Here is a 15,333-nt window from a genome sequence, read left to right as displayed (position 1 = left end):
GGCGTGTGGTATAGGGGATAGAGCACTAGACTTGGAGTCACAAAGACCTGAATTCAAATTCCACTTCAGACACTTACTGCCTGTATGACCCTGGACTAGTCACTTAACCTCTTTAATCCTCAGTTTCCTCATCTGTCAAAGATGGACATGGGATCATGTGGCCTCTAAGGTCCCATCTAGTTCTAAACGAAGCCTCAGTTTCCTTATCTTTAAAGTGAAAATGCCAGATTCAGTGACCTTTATTATCTCTTACAGCTCTAGCTTTATGATCCTTTAAGCTTATGACCCCTTTCCAGTAAGTAGTAAAACCCCTGGCAATAAATGCTGCTTTGTGAGCCAAGGCTGAAGAAGCAGTGTTGACTGTTCCTCTCTGTGTTGTTTCTCTGGTCACCCCAGGGAGACACCTTTACACCAGCTCTACTCATCGACTTTCAGCAAGCAGAAGCTGGACAGCTACCCAACCAAGAAACCAGCCCTTCCTTTTGGGGAACTGCCCCCTGGGTATGTGCACTTGCACACTCAGATCCAGTACGAGTGCATCTCGCCCTTCTACCGCCGCCTGGGAAGCAGCCGGAGGACTTGTTTAAAGACCGAGAAGTGGAGCGGGCGGGCGCCCTCTTGTATCCCAAGTGAGTTGCTACAGAGGGAGGGCTAGTACCTTTCTTTCTCATCTAGAGACTGGGGGAGATTTTCACCTTGTCTCTTGGTTCCACCTGAGCCAGCTGTCTAGTTAGGTGGTCACCTTTAAAGTAAAACAGGAAAGTCCCTGCCCCATACCCTTACCAAAAATAATGCCTCTCATACTGCACTTCCTGCCCAAATATTTCATACTACTCCCTTCACATAAATTGAATTCATTTCCCTCCAACTGGGCCATTCTCCTTAACCTGTTCTCATCCTGCTTCCCTTTATTTTTTTTTTTTTTGTGATTTTGCATCGTCATTTGTCTTAAATAGACTCTTCTCCATTTCCACTCCATCTCATCTTCCTTTGCCACTTTAGTTGAATCAATATTTAGCAAGTATTTATTAAGTGCTTGTGTCCAGCACTGGTAGACCAACAAAGACAACCCAACCCTACCCCCACCCCCCCAACAAAAACAGCCCTTGTTTTCAAGGAGCTTATATTCTATGGGGAGGTGGAATGGGGAGGGTTACCAGGACACAAGAGCAGAATATACAAATTCAATTTCAGGGAGAGTTCTAATGATGGGCTTCACTATCCACACTACCACCGCACTCTTCATACCCTCAAGCATTGTCATCTGACCTTCACCCTAATAACCCCTAGGCTTTGATAGCTACCCTTTATCTGGTAACCTCCTGTATGTGTTGTCCATCCCATTAGAATGTGGGTTCCTTGAGAATAGGAACTGTCTCACTTTTCTATCCTACATCACCTACACTTAGCACAGTGCTTGGTATATAGTATTTATTAAATGATTTTTCACTCACTAATATTCATTCATTAGTAAAAGTGTCCTATAGACAGTGTTGCCTTAATTGAGCCTTGGAGGGAGTTGGAGATACCAAGAGGCAGAGGTGTTAATATTTGACAAGGTTTATGAAATATTCAGAAATCAAACCTTCTAGGGATCTGCCCAGGTAGACAGTAATGGGCCTATTTGACAGAGGAAGGATAGTAGCAAACAAAGGCAAAGTGAGCACTGTCATGTTTTCTTACCAGAGAACCTAAAGGGAGGACATTCTAGGTTGTCTCTCATATTGGAATGCACCATGTTCAGAGAAAGCAGATTTTAAACTAGTGTTTCTCCCCTAGTCTGTGGGAAGATTGAGAATGTGACAGCTCCAAAGTCACCAGGGACCCGTTGGCCATGGCAAGCAGCCATCTACAGGAGGACCAGTGGTTTGCAGGATAGCAGCCTCCACAAGGGCTCATGGTTTCTGATCTGCAGCGGAGCCCTGGTGAATGAGAGGACCATAGTAGTGGCTGCACATTGTGTCACCGACTTGGGCAAGAGCATCTTGATCAAGACAGCAGAGCTCAAGGTGGTGCTGGGAAAGTTCTACCGAGATGATGACAGAGATGAGAAGACCATTCAGAGTTTACGGGTGAGAGATGAGTGGTTTGTGAAGGATGTCTGCATAGCCCAGCAGGGAGGGACAGAAAAAAAGTGTGGTGGGCAAGGACCAGGAAGGCACATAGAACCAGTCTCCTTCCCTTTCATTTTTAGAAATACTGTAGAGACATATGTCTTTCTCATCGAACATTTATTAAGTCTCTATTACTAGGTCATGGGATATTGTTTTGGATAGAGTCAGATATGGAGATGGGAAGATGTAGAATCAAGTCTTTCCTCTGAGACATGATGGCTATATCTCCTCTCAGTGATCTAAGAAACTAATACTAAACTTTGCCAAGAAGAAACGGATCTAGATTAGCCAAGGGAAACTGGGAATTCCCCAAACCAGTCTTCCTAATCATCATTGGAAATTCCCTAAACCAGTAAAAACTCAAGTCCAGCTCCCCCTCCCCGCCAAAGGAATACTTTTAACTAATTAGCTAATATAGCTAATATTTATATAGCAGTTTAAGGTTTACAAAGTCTTAGAGCATTGAAAAGTTAAATGATTTGATGGAAGAGGAGGTGGCAGGTAGAGGAGGTCATGAGGCTAATAGGTGTCAGAGGTAGGATTTGAACCTTTGTTCCTGGTTTTGAGGATAGTTCTCTATCCGCTATCCACCATATTAGTATGAAATTAACAATATTGATTCATAAAACAAACTTTTATCATTAATAATAAGAGGAATCTATATAGCATTTAGAGGTTTACAAAACACTTTGGATTTCTTATCTCATATGATCCTTACAACACCTTCACCTCATTTTACAGATGAGGAAATCGAGGCTCAGAAAAGTCAAGGGACTTGATCAGGGTTATACAACCTGAGTCTGGGTAGAATTCTGTGATAGGATCTGAGAATTCTGTGGATTATTTTCCCCTCTCTTAGATCTCTGCCATCATTGTTCATCCCAACTACGACCCTATCCTGCTCGACTCTGACATTGCTGTTGTAAAACTCCTTGATAAAGCTCGAATTAGCAGCAGGGTGCAGCCCATCTGCCTGGTGGCACTCCGAGACTTCAATCCCTTCAGTGAGGATGCCCAAATAACAATCACAGGCTGGAAAATTCTTGCTGATGTGAGGGCCCCTGGCTTTAAGAATGACTCCCTCCGCTCAGGGGTCGTAAAGGTGGTAGACTCTCTACTGTGTGAGCAGCAGTATGAAGACCATGGAATCCAGGTCAGCATCACAGACAACATGTTCTGTGCCCAGCAGGACCCAGTGGCTCCCTCCAATATTTGCCCTGCTGAGACAGGTGGCATTGCAGCAGTTTCTCTGCCTGGGAAAGCTTCCCCAGAACCAAGCTGGCACCTGATGGGGCTGGTGAGCTGGGGCTATGACAAGACCTGCAGTCTCAAGCTCTACACTGCCTATACCAAGGTGCTGTCCTTCAAAGACTGGATTGAAAAAAATATGAAATAAGGCCTATGCCTGTAAAATAGTTTATATTGTATATATTAAACATGTGTGCATGCATGTATTTGTGTGTATGAGACTAAGAGAGAGAAAGAAAGAAAGAAGGAAAGAGAGAGAAAGTACAAGTGTATGGTGTTGTTTTAAAGATTTCCTCTCATTTGCTCATAAACCCAGCTGTGCCTAGGATCCCAGCACTAGTGACAAGTCCCAACTGGTATCTAATAAAGGCGGGTTTAGCAGAGGCAGTGGCACCTACAAGACGTCCTTGATTATGAGTGGATTGGACTGAATGTATACTGTATGTATACCTCTTGATATGTCTACCCCAGGCTACACCCTATAGTTAGATGGGCAGCCCATTGAGCTAGTCTTTCAGTAGTTTAGACCATGGGCTAGACTCACAACTAAAAAGGAAGAAAATAGCAAGCTGTGTTGCATTCGGGAAACTGCACAGCCCTTTGAATTATACCAACCTTCTCTCTGACACACAAATACACCTTTTGAACACTAGGACTGTTGAATCATGGGAGACTGTAGTCTCTGAATTATTGAAATTATGGGTGAATTAAAGGCAATGAATGGTAAAAATTATCAGGAAAGGTATCCAGGAAATATAGAATCAATAAAAGAGATGGAGCGGGTGTAAGAGTGAGGGATAAAAGTCGGACTGTCTGAGGACTGCGTTTCTGCTCATGAAATTTTGAAAGATACAAGGGAAGACCTTCAATGCACTAAGCAGATTCTTCAGAGGATTGATGGATGAAACAAGACAAGAGTGTGGGGCATAGACAAGACAAGAGTAACATGGGCTGAGTGGGTAAAGGTGGGCTGTTAATCTAGACTCTTGGAGTCAGTGCCCGTGTCAATAAGATTCCAGCTCCATTCAGGAATTCCATATTGAAGAAATCTCATGGACAACTTGTGTTTATATGAGCTTCATTACTTCAAAGGATGTGTGATCTCTTTGCCAACCAATCAACAAGCATTTATAAAGCACCTATTATGTGTGGGGCACTGTGCTAGGTTTTGGAAATAAGGAGAAAGGCAAAAACAGCACCAACTCTCAAGGAGCTTACATGCTAACTTACTGTCATATCTTCTTGTCATATTTAACATCGTTATGACTTCTTGTAAATCCTTCAAAAATGATCCACCCAGTTCATGTAAAGGAGCAAAGAAAAGACTAAAAAATCCCCAGAGAATCATCATGGTGACCTTTTCCATCTTAGGGGATGAATGCTTGGCTTTGGTTCTGGCGTGCTCAGGCCAGAATCCCAGAAGTGCTCACAATGGGCATCAAGGGAGGACAGGTATGGGCTTCCCTGAGGCTCCTACTAGGGCACCTACCAAAACCCAACTTTCCAAGAGCAATTTGGGAGAGAGAACTTCTTGCCCAAGTGCTGGTCCCCATGCATGCTTTCATGCTTTTCATACACCATATGATGTATTCCTTCTCCTTACTGAGCTGCTGTAAACACTTTAATAAAATGAGGGTTGGCATTTGAACCAACCAAACCAATATATCTCGAGCATTTATTCAATATGCTGGTTCCCCTCTATTTGGGACACACTAGTAGCAATTATTGCAACATACTTTATGCCATTCTCTAAAAACTATTCTTTACTTCAGGTCAAGTGGGGACTCTTTAGCGCCATGGATTTAAAGTCAGAATGGATCTCCAAAGTCATTGAGTTGCGCCCACTTATTTTACAGATGAGGAAACTGAGGGCCAAGGATGAGTATAGTATTTAGATCTAGAGCTGGAAGGGACCTTAGAGGTCATCTAGTTCAACATTTTTATCTTACAGATAATGAATTGGTAGCCCAAAGAGGTGTAATGATCACATGTACAGGAAGTAGCAGAATTGGAATGTTTTTTTTTTATTCTAGAGTCAAACCTATTTCATTGTCTCTTTTTTTATCACATGAGTGTAAGCTAATAGCCCCGACGTAAGCTTGCAAGTCCCTTGTGGCTTGAATGAATATTGACTTTCACTGCCTTTGTGGAAGAATGGTTCAATGGGAAAAACTCTGGTTCTGGGCTCAAAGGACCTGGGTTCAAAATAGTATGATATTCATTCACTACCCAAGTTAAGTCATTTGACTTCCTGGGGCCTCAGTTTCCTCAACTGAAAAATGAGGGGGGTGGACTAAGTAGCCTGGGAGGGCCTTTCCAGATCTAAATTAATGATCCCTTGATTATCCTGAGATGAGACTCCTCCATTTCCCAAAGGTCCCACCTTGAACGTCAATTACTCAAACCAAAGTTCCCAACACACTTAAAGGTTTACAAAGTGTTTTTCTCACAACAGTTCACCAGATAGGATATTCCCTCATCCACCTGCCTCAACCTTCCCTCACACAAAGCCTACCAGGAACTCCCCTTCCCTAAGGAGCCCTAGGACTTGCCATTTGTGCTGTGGACATACTGCACTTTGTATCTTGTCTCCTCCAATTAGTCTGAGTTTTTGAGAGCAAGTACTATCTCACTTTTCTATTTATATACCTAATGTCTGGTATCATGCTAAAGGTTTAATAAACATTTTTCCATTCCATCCCATCCCATTCCATTTCATCTCATCTCATCTCATCCCATCCCATCCCATCCCCTATAAATGGAGCAAACCAAGTTATGGGTTAGGAACAAACTGAATGGCCCAGGATAGATCTGACTCCTCAGGTGAAATCACTGGCTCAAGGTCACAGTTGTAAGTGGTATGATCTTAACCCCAAGCCCTTGGACTCTCAGCCCAGTCCATTTTTCACTGTGCCAACTTTTTAGCAAGGAATTATCCAGATGGAAATGATACTTTTCAAGGTTAATCAGGAATGATATGGGTTCAGAAAGCAGTTGAACTGGTAGAAGAAAGTCAGTGAGAAGACTATCATCTCAGAAAGATTCCAGTGGAGTGGTTGCGGTGGAGTTGGGTCAGATACCACTTCCAAATTATTAGTCATGTCAACTAACCTTCCTGAGCCTCAGTTTTCTCCTCTTTAAAATGGGGATAACAATAGTACAACCTGCTCTCAGTACTGTAGAAAGAGATTTGTAACCTTTAAGTACTTTGTAAAAGGGAAATATTGTTATGCAAATATATTAGTATTATTATTACTATTATTCTAATAATCTCAAACTTTTTCTTAGCTATCATGGCACCACACATCTTCTAAACTCTAGGTCTAATACTAGTCTTCAATCAAAGATTCATAGAATCAAAGAAATTCAGAACTAGAAGGGACCTCAGAGCCCAAGCCAACTCATTCCTGAACAGGAATTACACACTACACTGTCCCCCCTCCCCCACATAAGTGGTTATCTAGACTCTTCTTGGAGGCAGAATGGTCTAGTAGAAAGAGAATTTATTTGGCTTCAGAGAACCTGGATTAGAATCCTCATTCTTCCACTAGCTTGGTCTAACTTGCCCAGGGTCATATAGTCAGTGTGTGTTATAGCCAGACCTGGAATTCAGGTCTTTCTGACCTTCCAATGTCAACTCTCTAATTACTACACCATATTGGATTTTAAAAGGTATTTATTACTTATTTTGTTTCCTCTTAAAAAACAACAACAAAATAACTATTCTCATATATCTCCCTTGTGCCCCTTTGCTGAGAGTCCTCCGTTGTAACAAAATCATTTAAGCAGAAACAGTTGCTACAATGACTGTGTATGTAATATTTTGCATCCATAGTCTCCCACCTCTTCACTGAAAGAAGGAAGGTGCATTTTATGATCTGTTGTTCAGGACCAACATTGATCATCCTGGTAATTCAGAGTTCAGTGTACATTTAGCATACTTTTCATGTACCTTATTATATACAATTCTATTCACTTTATGTTGCACAATAAAATCCTTATGGATTCATAGATCCAGAGCTGGCAGGGAACAAGGAAGAGCCCAGTCACACAATTAGAATGTTAAGAGGAAGGATTTGAATCCAGATCTTTTAACTCGTAGAGCCAATACGCTTCCCAGGGCATGTAAATATTCTTACGGCTCTCTCATTCCACTGTGTGCCTCAAGAGGCAGACTTTTTGCACTACTAAGGAACCCAGGTTGTAAAATTAAAGAAAAAGGAAAATAAAACATTTTTTTTGTTTGTTTGACCATTCACCTTGTTACAAAGGTTAACCTCATAAAGCTTATTTTCTTTTTCTTTCTTTCTTCTCCTTCTTCTTCTCCTCCTTCTCTTCTTTCTTCTCCTCCTTCTCTTCCTCCTCCTCCTCCTTCTTCTTCTCCTTCTTCTTTTTCTTCCTCTCCTCCTCCTCCTTGACCTTCCTCTTCTCTTTCTCCTCCTTCTCTTCCTAACCCTTTCTCTTCTGCTTCTTTATTCTTTTCAATATATGGCCAGATACAAATATGGGCTGGTCATGTAATGAGTCTTCAATTGACATTAAAAGATATAAAGGTGGTGCCCCACCCCCAACAGATTCCAGGCCTGGATAAGTGTCACTCAGCATTTGATGGCAGGGACCAGTTGTGATCTGCACCATTGGAGGAAATGGCCACACTGATGGGAGCATAGATCCATCCAGGATCACACTAACAATATGGCCAACCATTTGGAAACTACAATACACATCCAGGAATATTCCCTACATGACTGGTCGCTACAGGGCTATCAATCACGGACATTCACCTCCTCATTAGTGCACTGAGGATGTATTTTCAAAATTTACCGCTTCAACCCCGGGCAAAAATGAAGACATAATGTCATTGTTAGTGAAATGATAAGTTGGGTAAGTCTGATGATGATGAAGCCTCATCTTGACATTTATTATCTCATTTTATCTTTCACAGACAATCCAAGGGACAAGAGAACTCCCTCCGGTGTCTTCCCTGTCATTTAAACTTTCTTTTTCCTTTACAGGATCCTGTAAAAATATCCAGTGAAATAGTTTGGCTCCCCAGGGCTTGTGGAAGTTTATCTCTGCCTGTCTGTTAGGAAGATGAGGACATTTTAGAGCTGTTTGGTAGCAATTAGTGGTTTTTTCGTGCTTTTCCTGGAAGGAAGGCTTGCTTTCTTTGGCAGGGCTACTGGTCAGATGTACTGCCAGAGCTTAGCATTGTAGGAAGGTCACAAGGACTGATTTTGGGGGTCCACTTAAGATTTGTATTCTTGTTCACAAAAATATTCATCCAAGGCCTTGTGGATTAGATTTGATAGGAAGAAATGTTTTGATAAAGGTTCCTTTGTGGGGGAAATCACAGTCTGTAATTTAGATTTTTTTTATCTTCAGGTGGAAGGTATTAAGTGATTCAGTTCCTGGGAAATCCTAACATCATGTTCTTGAATCTGCTCATGGTTTCTAGGAAAAAGTCTATTAAAGGCAAAGAAGTCTATTAACTAAAAACAAAACATGCATTACTTAGGCAAAGTAGTATGGAGAACCACAAATAGGAAGTTTGTTACCTGATTTAAGTACATGATTTGTTCCTGGAATGAGCAATGGGGAAAAGACCACTAGTGTGTGAGAGGGCAAGATTGAAATATACTGTAATACCTGAGTGAGATTCTGCCAGGCAGGCAGCTGGGCCGGTGGAGAAGGGAGTACCCTACTGAATCAGAGAGGATCTTGCCCCCAGTTGTCATCTGATTTTAACAGAAAGTCTTCTTGCTAACTTGTGGTTTCTAGCCACCAAAGGACGACACGTGATCTTCACACCCTCTAAATTCAGTGCTCCCTTACAAACCCTGTGTTGGTACACTTTAGTGTGAGGTGTCTAATTGAGAGTACCACAAAGGTAAAGGTGTTAGGGTGCTTGTAAATTGATTCTGAAAGGCGATTGGAACACCTTCCAATTCATTGCTCATTACTCATAACAATCTATCACTTTCCAATCTGTCCACCCTGATTTGTTTGTTCTTTACAATTTGATAAGCACAACTAAGGTGGAGTCATTTAAGTTTGCCCCAGGGTGCAAAAAGAGCTAGTTCTGAGACTAGAAACCACAAAACTGAGGAAAGGAGTCCCTGGAGGGGAAGGAACTTTTCCAATGCAGACTCTTCAATTTAGTCTTTCAGAGGGGTCTCGTTTTTTTTTTTTTTTTTTTTTGCCAGAAACCCTGAGGGTCTTTTCCTCCCAGGTTGATTTTTTTTTTTTGGACTAGGTAAAAGAGTCTGTTCTCTGCCTTATTTCTTAATGAGTCTTAATCAATGATTGGGCATTGCCTCAGTCAAACTGAGACCTGATAAAGACCTTAACTTAAAAAAGCCAAAGTCTCCCACTGCATCCAAGGCCATCGCCAATCATCCTGATCCATATGTGACTACTGAACCCAAATGGCTCTGGAGGAGATAGTGAGGCTGCTGACTCTGCCCAGCCCTGCCTCACTTAAATTGAGTTCCCTTGCATATCATTGCATCACCTCGCCAATGCCATGGTTCTCTTTGAGAATGAAGGGCAAGCAACAACAGAGGGTAAGTAACTCACCCAGGGTCAGTCACATAGCCAGTAGGTGTCAAAAGCAAGCAAGACTTGAACCCAGATCTTCATGTCTCTGGGGTCAATTTTGTTTCTTTTCCCATTTGCTATTTTATGCTTTAAAAGGGGAAAAGGGTTCTATTGTTAAAATGTACTCTTAAGCTATCCTCCCTCTCCAAGTCTCTTCTTAGAGCTTCATAACAAATAATTTGGAGTTAACCTGAGAAAAATGGCAACAATCATGCCATGCAGAGCAGACTATGAGAAATAAGTGAAAAGTGGGTAGTGTACTTGCTGGGCTGACTGCATTGGTGGGTTTTAGGGTCAGTTTGCCTCGACGGGCAGAGCAAGGGATTCACCCTGGCAAAGCATCTCCCCAGGAAGGAAAAGGTTTTCTCTTTCTCCTTCCTGCTCCCATGTTCCCTGGCAATCATTGATATGTGGATCAGTTGGGATATCTGCTAGACTGAGGTCTGGGATTTGGGACATGCCTCTTTAGTACCTATGGTGTTGTACCCAGAAAAACACGAGCAAGACCCAAGTAACAATTTAGAATTGAACCCTTTATTTAAGCCATGTTGGCTGCTCAGGCCACATGTTGGCAGGCTGACGGGGTCCCATCCCACTGTCCCACCCAAATTGTACAGCCCAGATCTCAGGTAAAGCTTCAGCTTTTAAAGGGACGCTGCCTGGCCAATGGTTAGGTATTCCATAAGCAGAAACTTGCAGAGGCCACAATCAGTGATTAGTCAGTACATACCTTCAAATTTCCACCAGCTGCCAAGTCTCCCTGACCTGGCAGTCCACCCACTTCCACGAGGGAGAGCTGAGGTTGGGGGTGGGGAAAGAATGGGGCCCAATACAACAATGGGAGGGAAGTTTTCTTATTGAACCATGTAAGAACAGGAATGATCAGAGAGCCCTTCATGGAATGACACTGTTGTGGGTGAAAATATAGGTGTCTTAAAAAATTACTTTTCATTTGGGGAAAAATTAGCACTAGGAGTGGACTTCAAGTGACTGATAATATAAATTACCTTAATTGTTATTTCTATCTTAAGCCCAAGAAAGAGTTTTCTGAGCCAAAGGACTTGAAAATCTTGACTCTATTCCTTACCTACTTGTGTGACTTTGGTACTCAGTTTCCACATCTATAAAATAAGAAAGTTATCCTTAGTGGCCCCCAAGGTCATTTCTATTTCTAGATCCACTTCCTGGTCCATCTCTACACCTTCCACTCCCCATCATCTTCATCTGCCTTAGATAAGAACCCTAGGCTCTGTGCCTGGGACCTAGAGTTCTGACAAATGAGCTTTTTCCTTCCTATCTGACCTGAAGCTAGGCCTCCAGCAAGCCACTTCCCAGACATCCACTCCAGCCATCAACCATTTTTCTTGTTGATAGTGTCTTTATATGTTGTCTTCTCTCACAAGAAGGTAAGTTCCTTAAGGGCAAAAACTGTCTTCTTGCTTGCATTTGTGTCCCTCGCACTTAGCACAGTGCCTGGCACATAGTAAGAGCTTAAAAAATGTTTGCTCTTATCTATCTACCTATCTATCCATCTATCTGTCATCTATCTATCCATCCATCCATCCATCCATCTATTGATTCATCTATCTATCCATTTAGGTCTCTATGTCTATCAACCCTCTGTCTTTATCATCTATTTCTCTATCATCTATATTTATCTCTATTGTCTATAATCTATCTATCCTCTATCCATCTATTATCTATATCATATCCTTTTTATCATAACTATCTTTCTCTATATGTCTATCATCTACCTATCTCTGTCATCTCTTTATTTATCTATCATCTTTCTGTATCTATCTCCATTGATCATCCATACATCCATCTCTATCGTTTGTTGTCTATCACTTATCTCTGTCATCTCTATTTGTCTATCCTCTACCTCTCCATCTCTTTGCTCTCTATCTCAATCATCTAGCATTTATATCTCTAGCTATTATTTGTTTCTCTCATCTAGCTATCATCCATCTATTACATCTATCTCTCTTTCTCTATTATCTATCTCTATCATCTATCTGGATCTGTGATCCTAAGTCACTTAATCTATCTGGGCCTCAGGTTCCTCAACTGCAAAATTTGGGTATTAGACTTGAACTCTGAGGTTCTTCTATCTCTAAATTACTGATCCTGTAAACTTTGGGAGACAAGATCCATTTCCTTCAGAGACTGACTTTCTTTTCTGTTTGGTAGTGGAGTGAAAAGATAATTTTATGCTTTTTGCTACAGCAATAATCAAGTTGTCAGTGGTGAGTGTTCTTACATCTCTGTTGAATCAAGACAAGAAGATAGGTATGGAGAGGCCAATCCCAGTGATGACTGGAACAAGTGGCTTAGACTGACAAAGAAGTGACATTCATTTCAGGTAGCAAAAAGTAGCTCCAGATTGTGAGCACTGAGAGAGAGAGAGAGAGAGAGAGAGAGAGAGAGAGAGAGAGAGAGAGAAGTGCTGACACCCATGCAACAAGACTGCAAGACTGGATAGCTAATTCACAACTCATTCTAGTTCTGGCATAATCTTCCCACCCCCGTCTATGTCTTGGTAAGAGAAGTCTTCACTCCTTCAATTAGAATTCAACAGTAAATATACGTAGAACCAAAACTCTAAACATTTTCGGGTTTTCTAATTGTTAAAACAGATTTGCGACACAACACAACCTGTCCTTTACACAGAAATTCTTAATTCAGGCTTTAGCCTAAGAATGACTTTCCAATCACACTTAGAGAAAATCATGTATGCCGCATATATATAGATGCGTACATGTATATTGAACAACTAGTATGTGTCAGAGGCAAGAGAAGTCAGGTGACTTGGTTAAAGTCACACAGGAAGCTAGGAAAGGAACTGAGGTCCTCTGGCTTCTGATTCTGCATTTTTCTACTACATGATCAGTAATGTTCAATCAATCAAGCCTCTTACTATGTACCAGACACTGAGAATGCTAAGAGAACGATTAAGTTAGACACGTATTCCTTTCCATTTCCTCTGTATCATCCTTTTCTGTCTCCCACTATTTCTTTTCTTTATTTATTCTGTTTGACCATGTCCTGTCCTCCATGGCTTTCTTCCCAATTCTCAAATCCTCCAAGTGTCCTTCTCCTTTTCTCCTTCTCCAACTTAAATTATTTTCCTATTTCTTCTTCTCTCCAGACTTTTCTAAAAGTGGAGATCCTTTGGGAGACCACCTAATAATTTTATACTGAAGAATTTTCTTGTTTCTAAGTCTCAGGAACACAAAACAGGATAATAGAATTTCAGAGGCGAAGGGACCTCAGAGATCATTGCATTCATTTTTTTTTTCACAGATGAGGAAACTGAGACCAGTTATTTAATTGCCTAAGGCCATGCCGATAATAAATAACAAAGTTGGGATTCAACAAAGGATTTTAATTCTAGAAAGCAGAGAAGAAACTAAATGTGTTCAGCATAAAAAGGGGTTAAGCAAATGTTTCTCTAACATTCTATGATGATCTGAAAATGGTCCCTGTGGTGTGTGACCCTCTGCTAACTTGGCTGCTATTCTGTTCCCCAGGCCACTTTTTCCTGATAAACTTTGACCATAGAAACATTTCTCCACTGTTGTCACTTCTGTGGGGAATGGGACTATTCATCGGCCTTTTATGGGGAAACAGGTTTGGTTTTATTCCTATATTAGGAATGTACGAATTACTTGGCTATATGACAACCAATGTCTAGTCATAGAAAGGACAAACCAAGGCAATGTATTAGTTCCTTAAAATATATTACACAATAAGGGAGTGATTTCACCAAACATATCATTCTCTTTTTTTTTATTCTTCATTTTAATTCATCGAATAGCCTGAGAAAGTGTGTTATTTACCATGTAGAGGGGTTCTGCCCTTTAAGTCTGGAAGACCTAGTTCCAGATCCCATGCTGGATATGTAATTCTAAACACAATTCATTTAACCTCTCTGAGCCTTAGGAAACTCCCTGAGATTCACCTATCTGCTATCTGCCTCAGAAAGGGAAGTTCCCAGCCTGGGTGTCCTTAGCAAGACTTGTCATCTAGCAGGAACCTTAGCAGCCATTCAGTGTGGGGGTTCTTAACCTGGGATCCATGGATAGATTTCAGGAGGTCTGTGAATTTTTTTAACGTGTTAATTATATTCAATAAAATTGGTTTCCTTTGTAAGTCCATACATGTTCTTTTATGCATTTAAAAATATAATTCTTAAGAAGGGATCCCTGGACTTCACTAAACTGGCCTTGGGTCCATCAGACACACACACACACACACACACACATTAAGAACTGTTGGACTAGTCCAACTCCCTAATTTTATAAAAGAGAAGAGTAATGCTGGAGAAATACTTGTCTTGCCTAAGGTCACATTAGTAGGAAGTAGAAAAGACAGGTTTTGAAGCCAGAACTTTGGATTCGATTTGAATTTAATTCCCTCCTCCCCCCTTCCCCCCCCTCCCCTGCACCAGTACCGTATTGTTTCTCTAATAGCCTGAGGAGGATATTTAGAATACTGGAACTAAGAAGTGGAAGGGACCTCAGGCATGATCAAGGCTAATCCTTTCTATCAGCATAGTGGCTAGAGTCCACTGGATTTGTAGTCTGGAAGATTTGGTTTTAAATCCTGCCTCAAACTTGGATTAGATGTGTGACCTGGGGCAAGTCACTTCACCTCTGTTTTCTCATATGTAAAATGAGAGAAGTTGGACTCAGGGGTCTCTAAACTACCTTCCAACTCTAAATCTATGGTCTTCTTGATCACCCTTGACAAATAGCTTGTCTCCAATGTTCCAAAAGGCATGAATTACCTCCCGAGGCAGCTTGAACATCCTTGGAATGGTTCTGATTCTTAGTTCTTGTGTGTGTGTTTTTTTTTTTGTTTGTTTTACTTTATACCAAAGCCTTTCTCTTTATAACTTCCCCTTCTTGGTTCTAGTTTTGTTTTATGAAACAGCATTGAATAAATCTGCTCCCTTTAAATATCGGAAGACAATCCTCCAAGGAGTTTTTATTCATGCTCACTTCTAACTTGGTTCAACCTACCACTCTGGACTATTTCTTCACCTCTACTCCAGCAGCCTTCTCATCCTGGCAATGTCTTTATCCCTCCATTCCTCTCTGGAGCCTCCATTTGAGGAAATTCCCACTATCGCCATGCTCACTTCTAACCCAGCTCATCTCCTGCTGACTCTCTTGGTTATTTTTCTACTTTTTCAGCACCATCCCTACCCCTTTCCTTTTCTGTATTGCTTTCCCTCATTAGAATATAAGCTCCTTTAAGGCAAGCATTGTCTTTCTTCTTGCTTGTATTGGTATTCTCAGGTCTTAGTACAGTGTCTGGAACATAGTCAACCCTTATTAAATGCTCTCCATTTACTTCTTCCTCCCCC

The 15,333-nt window shown here is 41.3% G+C and overlaps 1 protein-coding gene across 3 annotated transcripts in view; it reads left to right on the top strand.

Moving 5' to 3' along the window:
- PAMR1 (peptidase domain containing associated with muscle regeneration 1) overlaps window positions 1-5,023 on the top strand; it is a 111,972-nt gene extending 106,949 nt beyond the window's left edge. For all 3 annotated transcript variants that reach the window (XM_069091429.1, XM_069091431.1, XM_069091430.1), the window contains 3 exons: window positions 397-629; window positions 1,780-2,072; window positions 2,974-5,023. In XM_069091429.1, the coding sequence (XP_068947530.1) occupies window positions 397-629; window positions 1,780-2,072; window positions 2,974-3,510 (1,063 nt within the window). In that variant the 3' untranslated portion in view covers window positions 3,511-5,023. The remainder of the gene's footprint in view (window positions 1-396; window positions 630-1,779; window positions 2,073-2,973) is intronic.
- Window positions 5,024-15,333: the final 10,310 nt, after the last annotated feature.

Source organism: Petaurus breviceps, unplaced genomic scaffold, assembly GCF_028583685.1.
Source record: "Petaurus breviceps papuanus isolate PSGF00001 unplaced genomic scaffold, PetGlider_PUasm1.0 188, whole genome shotgun sequence".
NCBI classification, from domain to species: Eukaryota; Metazoa; Chordata; class Mammalia; order Diprotodontia; family Petauridae; genus Petaurus; species Petaurus breviceps.
Note: the sequence above shows the minus strand (reverse complement) of the source record. Positions and strands in the feature narration are given on the sequence as shown.